The 18,218-nt window shown below is 37.5% G+C and overlaps 1 protein-coding gene across 1 annotated transcript in view; it reads left to right on the forward strand.

Annotated features, from left to right (window-relative positions):
* The window catches only part of SI (sucrase-isomaltase), a 150,212-nt gene extending 134,424 nt beyond the window's left edge, over positions 1 to 15,788 (forward strand). The window contains exons 61-71 of the mRNA XM_069975257.1: positions 2,086 to 2,219; positions 2,881 to 2,915; positions 3,015 to 3,131; positions 3,841 to 3,989; positions 4,367 to 4,451; positions 6,134 to 6,190; positions 6,784 to 6,908; positions 11,863 to 11,951; positions 12,168 to 12,208; positions 12,322 to 12,486; positions 15,579 to 15,788. Coding sequence (XP_069831358.1) covers positions 2,086 to 2,219; positions 2,881 to 2,915; positions 3,015 to 3,131; positions 3,841 to 3,989; positions 4,367 to 4,451; positions 6,134 to 6,190; positions 6,784 to 6,908; positions 11,863 to 11,951; positions 12,168 to 12,208; positions 12,322 to 12,486; positions 15,579 to 15,647 — 1,066 coding nt within the window. The 3' untranslated portion in view covers positions 15,648 to 15,788. The remainder of the gene's footprint in view (positions 1 to 2,085; positions 2,220 to 2,880; positions 2,916 to 3,014; positions 3,132 to 3,840; positions 3,990 to 4,366; positions 4,452 to 6,133; positions 6,191 to 6,783; positions 6,909 to 11,862; positions 11,952 to 12,167; positions 12,209 to 12,321; positions 12,487 to 15,578) is intronic.
* The last annotated feature ends 2,430 nt before the right edge of the window (positions 15,789 to 18,218 follow it).

Here is an 18,218-nt window from a genome sequence, read left to right on the forward strand (position 1 = left end):
ATTACTTCAAGTAATCAAAACAATCCATCTCTTAATCATTTTGCCTCAGGTAGTGTGATAATTGGAAACATTAATATTATAGCAGAATTTCTACCAAATACTGTGAAATTACCTACTGGCTTATCGGCCAAATTTTACTGTAGTCAATAACAAATGAACATTAGAAAAAGGAAAGATGTGATATATCTTTATCCACCATAGGAAAATAAGCATAGGGTCATATGATGATTAATACAACTTCATAATTCTAAAACAATCTTGACTCTAGTGTAATTTTCTTTCTAAAAACAGTATTTTGGCAGTTAATGAAAGCTTTAATGACAATACATTAGGGATGTTTAATTTTCACTTCATTGAGCAAGAAAGGGAAAAATGAAGAAAGAGCATTTTATGGGTATCCATGACCTGAAAATCCTTGCTAATTTAAATATAACTGTAATGAAAGAAAATATCAAGGTCACTTCCCTTTTTGATTGAAAGTAGGTTATACCTGGCAGGGAACCAATGTTTCATTTTCAACCAAGATTTAGAAATGATGAGAGTGCAATAACTAACCTCATTATTTCACCCATAGATGAATATTAAGTTGGAAAGTATTGCAAGAGAAAATTAAGTTATAGAGAGTGATTTGTCCCTGATTTAATACATGTTAAAACAAGTGTTTTTAATATGTAGCATCACCAGTAATAGTGAAAAATTTAATATCTGCTAATAAATAAAAAAAGGGGGGATTATGGGGGTTTGATTAGGTAAACAATTTTTCGCAGATACAATTGTGGAATGCATACATTACTCGACATTATGATGTATCTTGTGTAACTTAAGTGTAAAAAAGGAGAGGATAAATGATTGCAAAAAGGGGTAAGAAGAAATTGTAGATGATAAATTATAGTAAGTATTAGGTTGGATTTCCTTTGTAATTTGTTTTTCATTTTGGATTTAATTTTGGTTAAAATTTTTAAGCAGAACCTTAGTCAAATATTTTTAGTATCTTTTTTTCCGTTTTGTTCTGTTTTCCCATTTCTGGGTTTAGCTTAAAATACTAACTGAGCCTCCAATTTGGGAACTAATACTCACCTAGGTCATGGCTGTATTTTAATATTCAACTTTGACATTGTTTTCTCAATAAAATCATAAGGCCTTCTTCAGACATTTTTTCGGACTGAATTATTTTACGGCAGAAAAAAATGCACATTTTGACCATGTGATCAAAATTTCTCATGAAGAATTTAAGTAAAAATCAACTTTAAGCTATGTTCACACAATACTTTTTTTTCTGTAAAGAACAGATGCTGATTGCAATGGAATCAGCATCCGTTCTTTACTGCAGGGGCGGCATTGCATTGAAGTCACACATCGTTATGTTAATGCCTGTTCTTTAGAACGAGTGTTAAAATAATGTACCTGACTATTATTTCTGGATGCTGTTCAATGAACAGCATCCAGAAATAATAGCTGGTCACATAATGTGATGTGCGGTGGCAGCTGCACATTACAATGAAGTGAAAGGCTAATTGATTTGTGGGTACACCTGACGGTGCCCGCAAATCAATAGTAAACAAAAAAAAAAGGATGTTCCTGCAGCCGATACAGAGGTGTATATATATTTTTTTTATTTTGATTCTCCCGTCCAATGGTTAAAGGAGGGGTGAGGGTTTGAATATTGTTTGAGCTAGATGGAAATTCTGAAATATGTGCGCTATTAGAGAGCAAAGGAAAACTTCATGTAAAAATCTAATTTTATATTTCAGAATAATAGAAGACTGAGTAGAGAAGACTGCAGTAATTAGAAAATATTATTTTGAGGCTTTTTTCTCAAAATTTCCTAAGTTTCCAAATTAGTTTAAAATACCTTTTTTTATGACTGTTCCATAATCCAAAACATTTTATAGTTTGTCTTACACTGATGCCATATTAAAGGAGTTTTATTATTTTGTACGATAATGAAAGAGTTTTATTTATGCTATGCATATATCTATATCTTTTTAAAGTGCCTATAAATTATGGCCATGTGAATTAAAATGACAATGTTATATGATAATATCTTCTTAACCAACTAACTGTATAACTTTTTTACTTACTAAGAATTGTGCGCAATATAACTGGAAAGAGAAGCATTATTGTCAGCCGTTCTACCTTCCCAACAGTCGGACAGTGGATAGGACATTGGCTTGGAGATAACACTGCTGCCTGGAATCAAATTGATAAATCTATTATTGGTAAGTAACAATAATGTAAGGCTGGTGACTTTCTCAAACAACAATACAAAATGAAATATTGAATTATACAACATGGAAACCTACATACTGCTGTCAGATTTACTGACTGAGACTGGACAGCGCAGAGATTGGCTGAGTGTGTTGTCACTTAGAGGGGGGGATTGGGTGTTGGGGAGTGTGGACAGGTAATAAAGGTTTCTTTATTATATTTTTTACATAATGGCAGTGCAGTATCTTAAGTTTTAGGTTAGGTTCACACTTTGTAAAAAATAATGTCCTATTTCATCACAACGGTCGTTGTTGTGCAAACAAGGTGCTTTATTTTTGAATCAGTGGCCATTGCTTGCACAACAACAGCGGTTGTTATGAAATATGGCAGTTGTTTTTACATAGTGTGAACATAGCCTTACAACACTATGGCACTTTATTCTCGAAGTGCAATGAAAATCCGTTGCGAAAATGGAGTCATTTATTTTCTTAAAATACAAATAGCTTGCTTTTTTCAATATAACTTTTAATCCTTTTTATTTTAGTAGTGTTAATTTAGCTCCCTTTTACATTTTTTTTTAAATTTTAATTCCAATAATACTAGTGGCTGCTGCCTGATTGTTTAAGTTTCACAACCCTTAACAGGTCTTATATATTTCCCCTTATTTTTCAGGTATGATGGAGTTTAGTCTTTTTGGAATATCTTATGTAAGAAATCTTTCTCTTTTCTTCTAGTATACGTTTTATGTTCTTGAATGTGACCCAGTTTATCCCATTTATCAATGTTATTTCTTGTTAATTTTATAGACTGGTGCAGATATTTGTGGATTCTTTGGTGACACTACATATGAGCTGTGTGCTCGATGGATGGAACTGGGTGCATTCTATCCTTATTCTAGGAACCATAATGGAAAAGATTACGTGGTAGGTAACTTGATATGACCATGGGTAACAAAATATCAATATCAAGAACTGTTATTTAAGTATAATTTAGACAAAACCAGTAGTGTAGAGTGAGCAGGCTGGTCAGGGTACTCAATCAAGCTCAACTTTGTGGGACTTGGCTGCTCAGGTAAAGATGGCCATACACCTTCAATAACTGACAGCTGAATGATCAAGTAATGCACTCGAGCATTGAAAAATGAGTAACTCGAGTATTTAAAAAAACTTGAGCATTTAAAAATGAGTACTCGAGTATTTAAGTGCCCACTCAACATTTAAAACAAGTTAAGGAAACCTGTCATTACTTTCATGCAACCCACCCTACAGACAGTATGAAACAGTAATGGCACAGATTCATGTCAGCTGCCAGACTGATAGGCTTGTGCCTCTCAATAAATCTGGTGTAAGACACGGGTGGGGATTTGGTTAAGACCAGCATACAGATAGGCCAGTCTTTATAAAGCCCCTATTAAGTATGTAATTCATTCCCAAATGCACAATCCTTCAATGAAATCCACATGTTTTGTGTGGGTTTGCCTGTGCTCATTTTTGAGGTTATATGCTGATATGATATGGGAACATTATCCATAAGGGGAAAATTTTATAAATGTATTTGTATATATAATGTAAGTCTATTTTATCTTTTCTGAGGCATGTAAAAGGATTTTTCTGATATTTTGGTTTCTTTCAGAGGCAAGACCCTGTTAGTTTTGATGAGAACTTTAAAAACTTATCCAGAAATGTTCTTAACATCAGATACAAGCTTCTTCCATATCTGTACACATTAATGTATGAAGCACATACAGAAGGCTCTACCGTTGTCCGGCCTTTATTACACGAGTAAGTTTTCCAACGGTTTATTGTCCTAGTTTAGTTAGTAATAATGCCACAACATATATTCCATTGGAACAAATATTTTATTTTTTATTTATATGTTGGGCAGCAACACAGTAACATCTGTTGGGTCAATGAGGTTATATTGGTAGACAGCCCAACCCAGGATGGGCGACTGTAACAGAAAATGCATCCACTTAAGAGCAAAGATCTTGTCCTTGGGCAATGACCTTGTTCAAAAGGAGTCCCAAGAACTTATTCTATACAGTAAAAGTGCTAACCAGCCTCCACGTTCCCTAACTCTGTTCAGATGATTGGCAGGACTAGCATCATCTTCATTGAAGTGCTACAAACAAACATCATGTTTCTTTTCTTCTTAAAAGGTTTACAAATGACAAGGCAACATGGGATGTCTATGAGCAGTTCTTATGGGGACCAGCATTTATGATCAGTCCAGCTCTTAGACAGGTGAGGATTTGTAATTTCACAGTAAATGACAAAGTCCATTATATCACACATTGGTCAGAGTTTTCTGTTTAGAAATTATGATGATCAGTGGATTATTTTGTAATTATTGAATAAAGGATAGATTTACTTTAAAATTTTGTTTAAATAAACCTAAGGGTGGGTTCACATGTACAGGAATCGCAGCAGATTTGCTTTGAATCTGCAACTTCAAATCTGCTACCGATCCTGTACATGTGAACACACTCTAACAAGTTAAATGTTTGAAAGGCTGGGTTCACACTGCGGTTTTGAAATCCGTTCAGTGTATCCATTTTTAATTGGTTACTTTTAACGGACAGGAAAACGTAGTCAACACTACTTGTGTGTCAACACATCCTTTTCGATCCTTTTTTTTTAATAATGGAAGTCAATGGAAAAAAAAAGATCCAAATGGATGACACACAATTGCATTTGTTTTTGCATCCATTTTTTCCATAAAACACATACGTTAACAGTGTGAAACTAGGCTTAGGCATTTGAGCTGGCTGTTAGCTTTGTCTCTTGTAATATATCCTCTAGCTCCAAAGCTAACCAAAGTTTGACAACTATATTCACTGATAAAATCTTTAGGCTATGTTTCCACTATGTACTAACAAGGCCATTCTTTAGTGAACAATAGTTTAATGCTTGACCACGGCAGTTGTTGAAGACTATGTAAAACTAATCAAGAATGGGCTTTGTGCTTATCTGTACGTTGTGTACATAGCCTTAAAGTGAATCTTTACTATTAAATTAAAATTTTTTCCATTGTTTTTTCAATCTAAATAGGTTTAGATTTTCTTATTATGGTTTCATCATGATCAGAGCTTTGCTTTTCTGGTACCAAACTGTATAGACATAAATGTAAAAAATGACATTGAGCTACAGTACCTACAATTAGTACTATAGGCACCTATACTATAGTACTATAACTGTACTATATCTGTCCCACCAACTCAAAGAAGGTGAAAAAGAATAGTGACAAACCATTTGCTTTCAGCACTGTGTCTGGTATATGTGCCTCTTGTTTAGTTTTTGAGAATCTAGACTTTATTAGTGCTAGTGGTCATGTACTGCTTTGGCCTCCCTGTGTCCTTCAGCTACAGAGGACGAGGAATGATTTCATCCCATGAATACTGAGGACTTGCTGTACGTAACATTGCGAGGACTACTGCAAAGTGTAATATGCATACCCTGTTTAGTGGCCATTGTGCAGGGGGATAGATGGTAAAGTGTGGTATCACTTATTGTCAATATTAGAAAATGTTTGATATGAAGGGAACTGCTAATAAAGTTTAAAGTTCCCAAAAACTACAAGACAGGTGAATACAACAGACACAATGCTTAAAGTGTATCTGTCATTTTAAAAGATTGTTAAAAATGTGCATGCTTTTGTTAGGTTAACCCTCAGAGTGCTGACTAGGTAACTTTTTCCCACCCTCTCTGTTACTGTATTATGCCCCTGAGAGCACCCTCCATGGTGCACCACCATTTCTCATTCTCCCCATTTCAGGTAATAGGGCCAGACCTCGACTGTTTGCAATGCTGCAGAATTTTAACTATTACTTGCTACTAACACCTATTTTTAATTATACACTGCAACTAATGGTAAAGGTAAGTGGTAAAGTATATAATAATAATAATATGTTTTTTTTTTGTTTTAGAACCAAGTAGAAGTAGATGCCTATATACCGAACGGTCGTTGGTATGATTATCACACGGTAAGAATTTTGGTTCCTTAACAATCACCTCGCTGACTATGTGGGGACATTGAGGGGAATAGGGATTAGCGCTTCAATCCATTATATTCATAACCTGTTAAAGCTTTAGCTAAATCAAAGAAAATATTTAACAAAATGTAATTTCTGCTCTTTGTTCAAGTAAATTCACTAGGAAAGGAAATGCAGTGAATTGTACCTGTAGATTAGCGAGGTACAATTCACAGCAGGATGCAGAAATTTTCTGCATAGAAGTTGTTCTCTGGTGTGGAATTTTTATTTGACTACATGGATTTATTTCCTTCTTGACTTTTACTAAGACAAAAATTTGGAAAAATGAGAACTAAAACAGGAGCACAGTGTTTTTTGGAAGCACCTTCCTGCAAAGAGTTGAATCAATTCAAATAGATGATATTAAATATAGCAACAAAGTATGCAACAATGATTTTAAGATAGGCTGAGTACAATGGGGAACTGTGGGAAAGCAGTAAGTGAGGGAGTTGCTTATGTGAAAAGTGGATGTAATTGGAAAGATCTGTAAAGAAATAAAAAAAAAAACTCCCGCAAAATGTAAAAAAAATCTGTTTCCATTATAGGGTAAAGTGGTTAGTGAAACAGGTAGGACGGTGAAATTACCTACACCTCTTGAAGTCATTAACCTTCATGTTAGAGGTGGATATATCATACCATGGCAAGACCCTGCTAATAACACTCACTACAGGTGGGTAGAAAGCATTATTATATAACTTCCTTTTCTTTGTGTTGCCTGTGTGCAAAATGTTTTAATTTCAGAGCAGTTATTATTATTATTATTATTATTATTATTATTAATAATAATAATAATAATAATAATAATAATAATAATAATAATAATAATATCATCGTTTTTATGTACATTAACTGACTCCTGCACTTGTAGGCTATGTTCACACTAAGTAAAAAAAAAAAAGAAAAAAAAAGGTGCCTGCTATTTCTTTTTAAAATGATGTCTGTTGTTACCACATTTTAATTGACCTCAATGGAATGCATTAAAGTCAATGGAATGATGGCCGCCCAATGTACACAGTATATTAAATAACGGACGTTGTTTGCACAGACGTCAAAGTAATGATCATGTTATTTATTTGTGGACTTCTTTTGCAAACAATGCATGTTGTTGTTTAGTTGTTCACACATAGTTCTTTATTTTTTATTTTTTTTTCATCTTCCTTTGGCTATGTTCACACATTTTTTCAGCTCTGTTTAAAATGACGGCCGTCATTTTGAGTCTAAAATAACCAATGTTATTTAGCAGCCTTGCCTCCCCATTAATGACTGGTGTTTGAACATTATTCTAGTTTGGGTTACTAATTGGCCTTTGGGTGTAGCTGAATTGAAAAGTTAATTGAATTTTATAGTAAAAACTGAGAAATAGCAAAATTGGACGCCTTTTCTCTATTTTTGACATTGTGTCCTTTTTGTCTTTACTATAAAATTCAATGGATTTTTAAATTAAAGACACACCCAAAGGGCAATCAGTCCACCTGAACTAGAATAATAATGTACCAACAGCCATGATTGTAATGATGGGTGACCAAAACGCGAAATTACTGGCATAATTTTAAACTCAAGATGATGGACGTCATAAAAAAAAAAAAAAAAAAAATAGAAAGGAAAAAAAGTCATGTGAACATAGCCAAAAGGAACCAGTCAGCATTTTGGAGATATCAAAACTGCTGAAAGCCCCAAATGGTCATTAGGAAAGGAAGATGATCCATACATTTGCATTGTCATGAGCTGCCTGTATTGAGAGCCTCTTATCCATAGCTACCGGCTATGATTGACAGCTCTGACTGGATGGCATGGCCGGGGAGAATGTCATTATAGGGAGATCAGTGCATGAAGGGAGAAGATCCCTCTTCTTTAACACTTCTGGAACCAGTGGTCAGGACAGTGGTCAGTGACTAAATCCATAGTTATGAAGAAAGTTGTAATACACGGCTGCACTACCATCAAACTCATCAAATGCAAGTCTGATCATGGTACTGTAAAAAAAGAACCCTATTTATTGGCTTAAAGTGTCACTGTTGTTGTTTTTTTGTTTTTGTTTTCAATAGTACAGGCGATTTTAAGAAACTTTGTACTTGAGTTTATTAGGCAAATATGCCATTATCTGCGTTCAAAAAGACTTTCCCCAGGTCCCACCCTCCCTCCTTTCTCTCATTCACTGCTCATTATCAGGAAATCTTGACTCATTTACATTAGTTGTGCCCTGTGTAACCTATGGAGAGGGGAGGGGGGAGGATGGAGATTAGTCGGGAGCAGAGTGCAGAGAGCAAAGGATTACACAGCGGGATCTGTGTGAAATCCGTATTCAGAGGTCAGAGGGGTCAGTGCTGACTTCAGAGGAGATAGCCCGTTTATGTAGCTTTAAATTAACTCTTTTTTATCCTGTTTTGGTGCCTCATCAAACAGCTTTTTTATAATAAAAATGCATTTTTCGGCTAATAAACCCAATTACAAAGTTTCGTAAAATGTACAAAAAAAAAAAAAAAAGTTAAATGACAGTGACACTTTAAGAACTCTCTCTTGGTTATTATGGCTGTCATCTCTGTAGAGATATCCTGTGGTATGCCCTAACAGGAGCCTTTGCATTATTCTACCCACCTATGGCCATCATTCCACTATGATCTTTACTAAAGTGCCTCTGTTCTTAAAATAGGGGGTGGTATTTTATCTAATAGATACATGCCTAAATGGCACTGGTCCCAGTCTTTCTTACCTTAGGGACGAGTCAGTTGTCAGAAATCATAGAAGTCATATAACCAATATAAAGCAGGAAACAACTAAAACTGTTGCAAATAATGCTGTGAAATGCTGAAAGCATTGAATGTGACAGTTCAGTGTGAAGACATTCTTTGAAAATCAGAGTTGTAGACGGTGACAGCCATATGCATTCAGTCACCTAGATTCTTATCTTTCAGATTGGTTCTATATTTACTTGTATATTTATTTCAGTATTGATAGTTGAAACAGAGAAAGTATGGACAGCGAATCACCAGGTAGGATGGTATCAAGAATAGTTATGCACTGGTGGAAAGGGGGGCAGCAGAGATGGTGAGACAATAGGAAAATGAAACATTAAGTGAGGAAGAAAGTACAGGGACTGTGAGGCCTTAATAAATAAAATGGTGGAATACAAAGAAATGCTTAAAAGGCACCATTTTACTTTACCTATCCAAATAGAGTTCTGCTCATAGTCACTTAACCTACTAAGATTTTCTCTTGCCACTTTTTCGGCTTTCAGTACGTACAGGCAAGCCTCACAGGCAAGCATGTTGCATATTGCAGCCCCAACCAATCATGCTGAACAATGTTCCATTAATGACTAACATTGGCTATGATATTTTTAACTGCCTGCAAAAACCTAAAAGAGACAACATTGCAGTTGCTGTGCCAGTAGGGCAGCTTCCAACTTCTCCACCAATATTCAAATGTCACACTCTCAGGTTCACACAAACCTGGGCATGCTTAAGATTTCCTCATCTCTAATAAATATGAATCAGACATAAAAAAAAGTTAGGACCCAGAGTTCTCACTAGTAATCACTGTTGCTTTGAGCAATAAAAATGCTTGCATAGCCCCCAAGAAGTCAGCTCCATAGATGATCATATCCATGCCTAGTGACAAAGATGACCTGGGGTTGATGTCCCACTATGAAGAAGTAGGGGGCAGTTGCAATGCCAGGACAGCTTTTATGTGTTCAAGCTCCTATTCGTTTGTGTTATACTAGACTGAGGAAATGAGTGAAGAAGCCTATCTCAAATTTTTGTGGTTAACAAGAACCACACAGTAGAGCCTCACAAGCCACAAATAGCTTACAAACCATGGGTTGTGTAATTTTATTGAGGGGAATATAGAACATGGTGCTGGATAACGTCGGGTTATACTTTTTATTGTTCCGTTTTTCATATTCACATAAAGTATGAAATCAATATTAACCTAGAGAAAGGGGAGTGGCTGCACATCACACCCATGGTTTATACGAATGCCTCTCAGCTACATTTAAAAACCACCGCCAGAATGTTGGTATATAATTTGTTTAAACCATATTGCCTCATGTTTTTTTAGAGTAGGGACTAGAGTAGTGCCAGAAGACCTGCACGCAGTACATGAGGCATTAGTATAAACCATGGGCCTCCAAACTGCGTCCCTCCAGCTGTTGCAAAACAACACCTCCCATCATGCCTGGACAGCTAAAGCTTTGGATTTGGCTGTCCAGGCATGATGGGAAATGTAGTTTTGCAAGAGCTGGAGGGCCGCAGTTTGGAGATCCATGGTATAAACCCTGGGTGTGATGTGCAGCCGCTTTCTCTAGGTCTGTGTGAAATCAATATTGCCAACAATGAACAACCATGTTGCAAACTTTTTCCATTCTGTGTTAGAACTTGCATGAGGTGAAATAATTTGTAGTCTTTACACTCTCGCGAGCAGGTCTCCTATTTATGATGTATTTTTGTTTATTCTAATTTAATTTTATCATATGTAATTGAAACCTCTTTACTGTGTATTAAAAAAAACCCGCTGTGGAATCTTTGGCGCATTACAAATAAATAATAATAATAATAATAATAATAATAATAATAATAATAATAATTATTATTATTATTATTATTATTATTATTATTATTATTATTATTATTATTATTATTATTATTAATATTATTATTACATTAGAACACCCACCACAACCCCACACATACAGTAGACACACATACTATGTACACTGGGGGTTTATTCTAAGCAAGTCTTCTCATGACATACATTTTGGAAAATGTTGAGCCATGAGGAAGGAAAGATGAATCTGTATCAATAAATTGTAAATAAAAGATTGGCAGTGTAGCAATGTTGGATATAAGTGGGAGATAAGCTATCAGTGGCAGGCAATGACTGCTGAGTTAAGTAACATATTGGAATGTAATACATTGGGCAGTGTACATGACAAAACACAATTTACTAATTAAACGTAGAAAGTTCAGAAATAAGCAATGTATGAAAAATGTGTAAGGTAAAAATGGACCGTAGAAACATAATTAATATTAGTTATTTTATTTGAAGGAAAGATGACCCCTGACGTAATTGCCTTACTAACATGTAGAAAATATAGCAAATGTCAACACTCATATCTGTCTCATCAGGCCACTTGCCAAGTCTGTGACTCAAATGTTTAATGGCATCTAGATGACAGAACTTGATTTTTACTTCCTCGTTTCTGGTCGTTTTATGGTCATAAATGAACTTGACGCATCTTGAACTTCTATTTTTCGAAGGAGTCGTGCACCTGAGGCTCTGCTTGAGTGAAACCTTTCACCACAAACATCAATTGTTATGCATTTTTTCTAAATATTCTGATTTGATGCAAAATTTTATGTATGACAGAAGTGTGAAAATTGTCCTAAAACCATTGGCAGCAAAAGGATTTAAAGTGATTCAGACGCATGTCTTGAAAAAGGTCAATAATTACTTGATATGAGTGACTGACCAAGTGATTCATTTCGACTTATTTGGAAGGAATGTGTTGTGTTGATTTTTTTACTTTATTTGGATCGCTGTCGTATAATAATAGACTGCAATGGAAAAATTGTATTTAATTTTTTTAATGTTTGTACTTAATTACTACTTTCTTTAACCTTCAGCCGTAGAAACTTTATAGGACTTCTGGTAGCCTTGGATGATAATGAACAAGCTAGAGGCAAGCTTTTCTGGGATGATGGAGAAAGTATAGGTAAGAGATGCAAAGTGATACCTAACAGTAAACATACAGAAAATGAAGTTCATAGAAAGTAAACTTTTCTCATACATTTAGTAAGATTTATAGACTATTGTGAGAGCTTATAGAAAAACTGAAAATGGTGAATGTTAGCATGGTAAAACAAAGGCAAAATCTAGTGTATAATGAACTGAATAATATTCATGGTATTTTCCTTTCTACATTTAATAGAAATGACAACTTATTATCTGGGAACATTCACAGCTGATAAGGTATGCCACCATCTTCTGCATATATACATACATGTTTTCTTTTTTTTTTTTTTTTTTTTTAAGGAATTACTTTTTTGTAAACATAGTCTCATCAATGTTTGATGTTTTCACAGAAAACTGTAAAATGTGAAAAACAATCAGATAATTATCTGTCAGCAGCAAATCCTCTGCTACTTGGACATGTCTATGTTTGGGGCCCTGGAACAAATGCAACTAGTGTTTCAGTTACTTATGATGGTAACACTGAAACCATTACATCTTTTACAAAAATGGATGAGGTAAGTAATTTATGCAAGACAGGAAAAAATGTGTACAGCTGCTTAATATTACTGTCACTGTCATTTAAATTATCTTTTGACATTGTTACAGCTGTGGCCAAGGCACTTGGTCCCAGACTGCTCTTCCTCTTTCTGTCTGGTGTGGTGCCACTTCCCCCTGATCGCAGTAAGCCTGGTGTGCATCCCCATCTTTTAGGGCGCATGCGTGCTGGCTCTGCTTAAATTCAAAAGGCCAGTGTGCCCCTTATAAGCTGCTGCACAGCAGCCCTGGATAATAAAATGCAGCTTCTCCTATGCTTTCCTGATGGAACCTTTGCATGCTTTCCTTAGTGTGTGGTCGCAGCTTTGTCCATGATTCCTGTCTGCTGTTCCTGCTCATGAGTCCTGCTGCGAACCTGCCTACTTGTCTCAAGCTGCATCTTGCCCACCACTGCTAGAAAGTCAAGCCAGGGGTAGAAACCTAAAGTAAAGTAGTAAGAAGTAAAGATCAGTCAGGATCTCAGTGCTAAGACCCCACACAATTGTTAATTTTAGCTGAGAGAAGTGCACAACAGTGTGTTGGACTTCCCGACTTCACACTCACAGTAACTCACTGTAGGAGACAGGCTCTATAGACTTATAATTGAGCTTGTCTCCTGCAATAAGTCAGATCAAGCGATTAGCTGGGGAGGACAGCAGGCTGCTGTGCACTTGTCCTGTCTATAACTGAGCACTGAGACCCCAACTGATGTTAACCTTGAAATACCTCTAGGAAACAACCAAACACCATAAAGTCCAACAGCACCAAAGAACACTGGCCAACCTGTAGAGTGTGGATGCACACTGGAAAGTTCACAATCCTAGAAGGGAGAAGTCCAACAGCATCCATATAGTATGAGCAGCTTCATGTTTTCATTAACATCATGTACAGAAAATGCAACATTTCAACCAGAAGGATTGTTTTCAATATCTGTAGGACATGTCATAACTTAATTTAAATGCTGGTGAATAAGTGCTTTAAAACTAAAACTGTAAAGACTGGAGTCGTTGATCCACTGAACCGCCACTAATGATGGTGTGAGTCACACCAGGGAGCTGAGTCTAAGGGGCTGCTGGTCTTCTCCAGAGCCCACCGCAAGGAGGGATGGACTTGATGCGTCTGATGACCTCCCAGGTTGCTGCCCCTGGCCTGGCTTGCTTGGTATGGCGGGCGAGGTGCAGCTGGAGACACATAGGCAGAAACACAGCAGGAGTCATGGGCGGGAATCAGTTTATGGGTCAGGGAGCTGGGAACCACAGAACTAGGGAAAGCACTCTGAGGCTCCAATAAGGAAGCCATGGCAGGGCTGGACTTTATATACTCCTGCTGTCAAAAGACAGTGAGTAGTCATTAAGAATTTAAAGGAGGGTTAGAGTCTGATGTGTTGGAGTATTGCAGAAATATAGTTCTATTTTAGAAAGTCTGTGAAATATCTGCTTGGTACACACTACATTCTATACTTAGTATATAATACCAAAAAGGCAATGAATGATATGAAAAGCAGTAACATAATATTAAAATTTATACCAAAATGTGAGTTATCTGGAGTTGTTGTTGGTAGTTGGTTGTTATATTGGTATGATAGACTCCTCTCTAGGGGGATCTATGGTTCACAGTGTTCTCACACACATTTTTAACAGTTAATACACATCACTAGTACAAAAACTTCTTCGTATTCGTATTACACTTCAAGGCTGGGTTCACACTACGTATATTTCAGTCAGTATTGTGGTCCTCATATTGCAACCAAAACCAGGAGTGGATTAAAAACACAGAAAGGATCTGTTAACATAATGTTGAAATTGAGTGGATGGATGCCATTTAATGGCAAATATTGGCTGTTATTTTAAAACAACAGCTGTTATATTGAAATAATGGCAGTTATTTACTGTTATATGGTGGCCATCCACTCAATTTCAACATTGTGTGAACAGATCCTTTCTGTGTTTTTAATCCACTCCTGGTTTTGGTTGCAATATGAGGATCACAATAGTGACTGAAATATACGTAGTGTGAACCCAGCGCAAATCTGCGTTCACACTACGTATATTTCAGTCAGTATATGTATATTTCAGTCAGTATATTTCAGTCTGTATTGTAACCAAAACCAGGAGTGGATTAAAAACACAGAAAGGATCTATTCACACAATGTTGAAATTGAGTGGATGGCCGCCATTTAATGGAAAATATTTGCTGTTATTTTAGAACAACGGCCGTTATATTGAAATAATGGCAGTTATTTACTGTTATATGGCAGCCATCCACTCAATTTCAACATTGTGTGAACAGATCCTTTCTGTGTTTTTAATCCATTCCTGGTTTTGGTTGCAATACTGACTGAAATATACGTAGTGTGAACGCAGCCCAAATGTTTATTATGATCCTTTTGGTTTTCATTTGCAAAAACAACTTTTCCAGCACTGCACAATGATATCCCTTACATATGACACTGGTATAGGTTACAGCAGTTCTAGTAATTCGATCACCAGTGTTTCTGGGAATGAATCAATTTATGAAAAATAAAATACAGTTATTGCTACAGTGCCACCTGTTTACTAAATGACGAGCATGTTTCTGATGTATATGGCAAACAGGTACTGAGAACATAACGTGAAAAGAACCTTACAGGAATGAAAACAGCAACATTTAATAACTTGTATAAAAAATAGGCATACATCACCAAACATATTCCAATCTTTACTATTAAAAAAATTGCAGACTTAAATAAACATTATTTCAAGCTGTAAATAAAAGAACCCTATAATCATTAATAGGTTATAACTGTTTTGTTCCATATATACTCCCCACATGTATGGTGTTTGACTAGCATCCTCCTGATGATAGGGTCCATGATTTATATGTCTGGATTTTTTATTACTAAAGATTGGAATATTTTTGGTGATTTATGCCCATTTTTTTCTTTTGCATAGATGCTATTGGTGGGTTTCCTAATCGTGACAGTGATTGTATGTGCACTGGCATTGAAAATGTATAGGATACATAACATTTCTTTCAAAAGGGAGCCATTGTGTATAAAAACATTTAGTAACTGTAGATTTTTTTTTTATTATAGGTTCTAGAGATCCATTTAGTAAACAAACAATACAATTTAGCCAATTCTATTACCATTACATGGACATAACTGAGATCTGAACACCTGCATTTGAAGAGGATTAATCTCCTTTTTTTCCCCTCAGAGTTTTGTACATCAATATCTAATATTTTCTTTAACAAAGTATATATTGCCTAACATCAATAAAATAAATATTTTGTTCTTGACTAAGATATCTGTCTTTTATATTTGTTATGTAATGTACACATGGTATCTTCTATGTAAAGTAAAGCGGTTTTCTTGACTTAGAAAAACATAGCTGCTTTCTTTCAAAAATTGCATTACTCCTATTTTTCTAATCCTAGACCTTTTTAAAGAAAACGTAGACTGGAGTACAGGCTTCATTGTGTGCTCTATGTTCATCAGGGCTTCTATGGAAGACAAACTCCATGTATACATCAGAAGATCTAAGATGTGTCAGGAATCTGCAGTAGCCTTGTCTGAACTGGGCCTGGTGTTTGGCTTTTGTGTACCACACCCGATTGCTTCTCAGCTTCCGGACATGCAGGAGTTAAGCTGAGAAGCTTCTGTGCTTGATTTTACACCTGTCTGGTCTCTGTGATTGACTGGTTTCTCTGCCTGTCTGCAGCCTGGAGAATCAGAGCGCCGGTCCAATGAGGATTCGGACCGGGCTCTTGCTCAGTATAAAGCAAAGCAAAGACAGAGTTCCAGTGCTGGTTAATTAGGTTCACTCCTGGTCCCAGCTCCCCTTGTCCTACTCCTGCGAACCCCGTCCTATTCCTTTTCTGCCTGACGTACCCGTGTTCTGACCTCCGCCTGACTTTTGACTATCCCGTTGTGTTGCTGATTTTGTACTTCGTTGTCCGTGTGGTTTGACCTGGCTTGTTCCATTACGCTTTATTGTTTGTCTGTCTGTACTGTTCTGTGTGTTCACTTACGTAGTGTAGGGAATGTCTTCGTGGTTGTCCGCGACCGCCTAGGGTCGACTGAGGCAAGTAGGCAGGTGACAGTGGGTGGGTTCAGATCTAGGGCCCACTGTCTCTTGTCTTGTTTACACCTGCCAGTCCTGACAGATTAACCAGCCCAAACTGTTGTTTTTGCCTCATGGAGAACCGGACCGCCATGTCTAATATTGTGGACCAATTGCAGCGGCTCAATACTATGGTGCAGGAGCTAGCTGTAAGGGTCCAGGAGCAGGAGACAGCCCCACAACAACTTACGGTGACCTCCCCAGTACCTCCTGAACCGCCCGTCCAGCTTCCCGATAAATTCTCAGGGGACAGGAGAAAGTTCCTGGCCTTTCGGGAGGGATGTAAGCTGTTTTTTAGGTTACGCCCCCGCTCCTCCGGAGATGAGGCCCAGAAGGTGGGCATAGTCATGTCCCTACTCCAAGGGCCACCACAAGAATGGGCTTTTTCCTTACCACCTGCCGCACCTGAGCTGCTTACCGTAGACCAGTTTTTTGCGGCTTTGGGGTTATTATATGATGACCCGGACAGTGCTGCCAATGCTGAGCGTCTGTTGACGGGGTTGAGGCAGGGCAGACGACCTGTAGAGGAGTACTGTTCTGAGTTTAGACAGTGGAGCGGTCTCTCCACTTGGAATGACTCAGCCCTCAGATTCCAGTTTCGTGCGGGGTTGAGTGACCGACTTAAGGACATGCTGGTGGCTTACCCCACCCCTGACTCACTCGAGGAGAGTATGACATTGGCCATCAGAGTTGACCGACGTTTGAGGGACAGACAGCGAGAAAGGGGTACTCCTGACCTCCCAAGAACCTCATTGCCTCTAGTCACCTACCCTAAACCATCCCCTCCTGTTACACCCACGCCAGAAGAACCAATGCAGGTGGATTCCACTGACTCCAAGGTCAGACGCACGCATCGGCTACAGAACAATCTCTGTCTGTACTGTGGGAAGACAGGTCATCGGGTTCGTCAGTGTTCGTCCAGGCCAGGACCACCAGCGGAAAAACTCCAGCGCCTGAGAGACTATCGAGGGGGTCTCTCAGGCGCAAAGGTAACCTTCAAAGATAAATTGCTGTTACCTATTTCTCTGGTATTGGGAAATAAAAATATTAATGGGTATGCCCAGATCGACTCTGGCGCTTCTGCGAATTTTATTAACCCCATGTTTTTTTCAGGCTTGGAGGTATGTCCTCTACTACTTCAGCATCCAATTAACGTCACTGGAGCAGATTCTGCCCCCTTTTCTCAAGGTGACGTACGGTATATGACCCCATGTCTAAAGGTCAAGGTGGGGTCTGTCCATATTGAGAACCTCGAGTTCCTTCTTATGCATAACTTGTCCTCTGATGTTATTTTGGGATTGCCCTGGCTGGAAACACATAACCCGATCTTTGATTGGTCCAGCAGGGAACTTGTTCGGTGGGGACCTGGGTGCGCTTCTCACTGTATTGCTGTGTCTCTTGCGGAATGCTCCCCGGGGGAGGGGGAGATTCCGGAATTCTTGTCTGATTATTTTGATGTGTTCGACGAAAAAGCGGTGGACGGGTTGCCACCCCATAGACCGTATGATTGTGCTATTGATTTAGTTCCCGGTGCCAAATACCCTCGAGGTCGAATTTTTAATTTGTCTTGCCCTGAGAGAGAAGCTATGCGAGAGTACATAAAGGACAGC

Source organism: Dendropsophus ebraccatus, chromosome 6, assembly GCF_027789765.1.
Source record: "Dendropsophus ebraccatus isolate aDenEbr1 chromosome 6, aDenEbr1.pat, whole genome shotgun sequence".
Taxonomy (NCBI): Eukaryota; Metazoa; Chordata; class Amphibia; order Anura; family Hylidae; genus Dendropsophus; species Dendropsophus ebraccatus.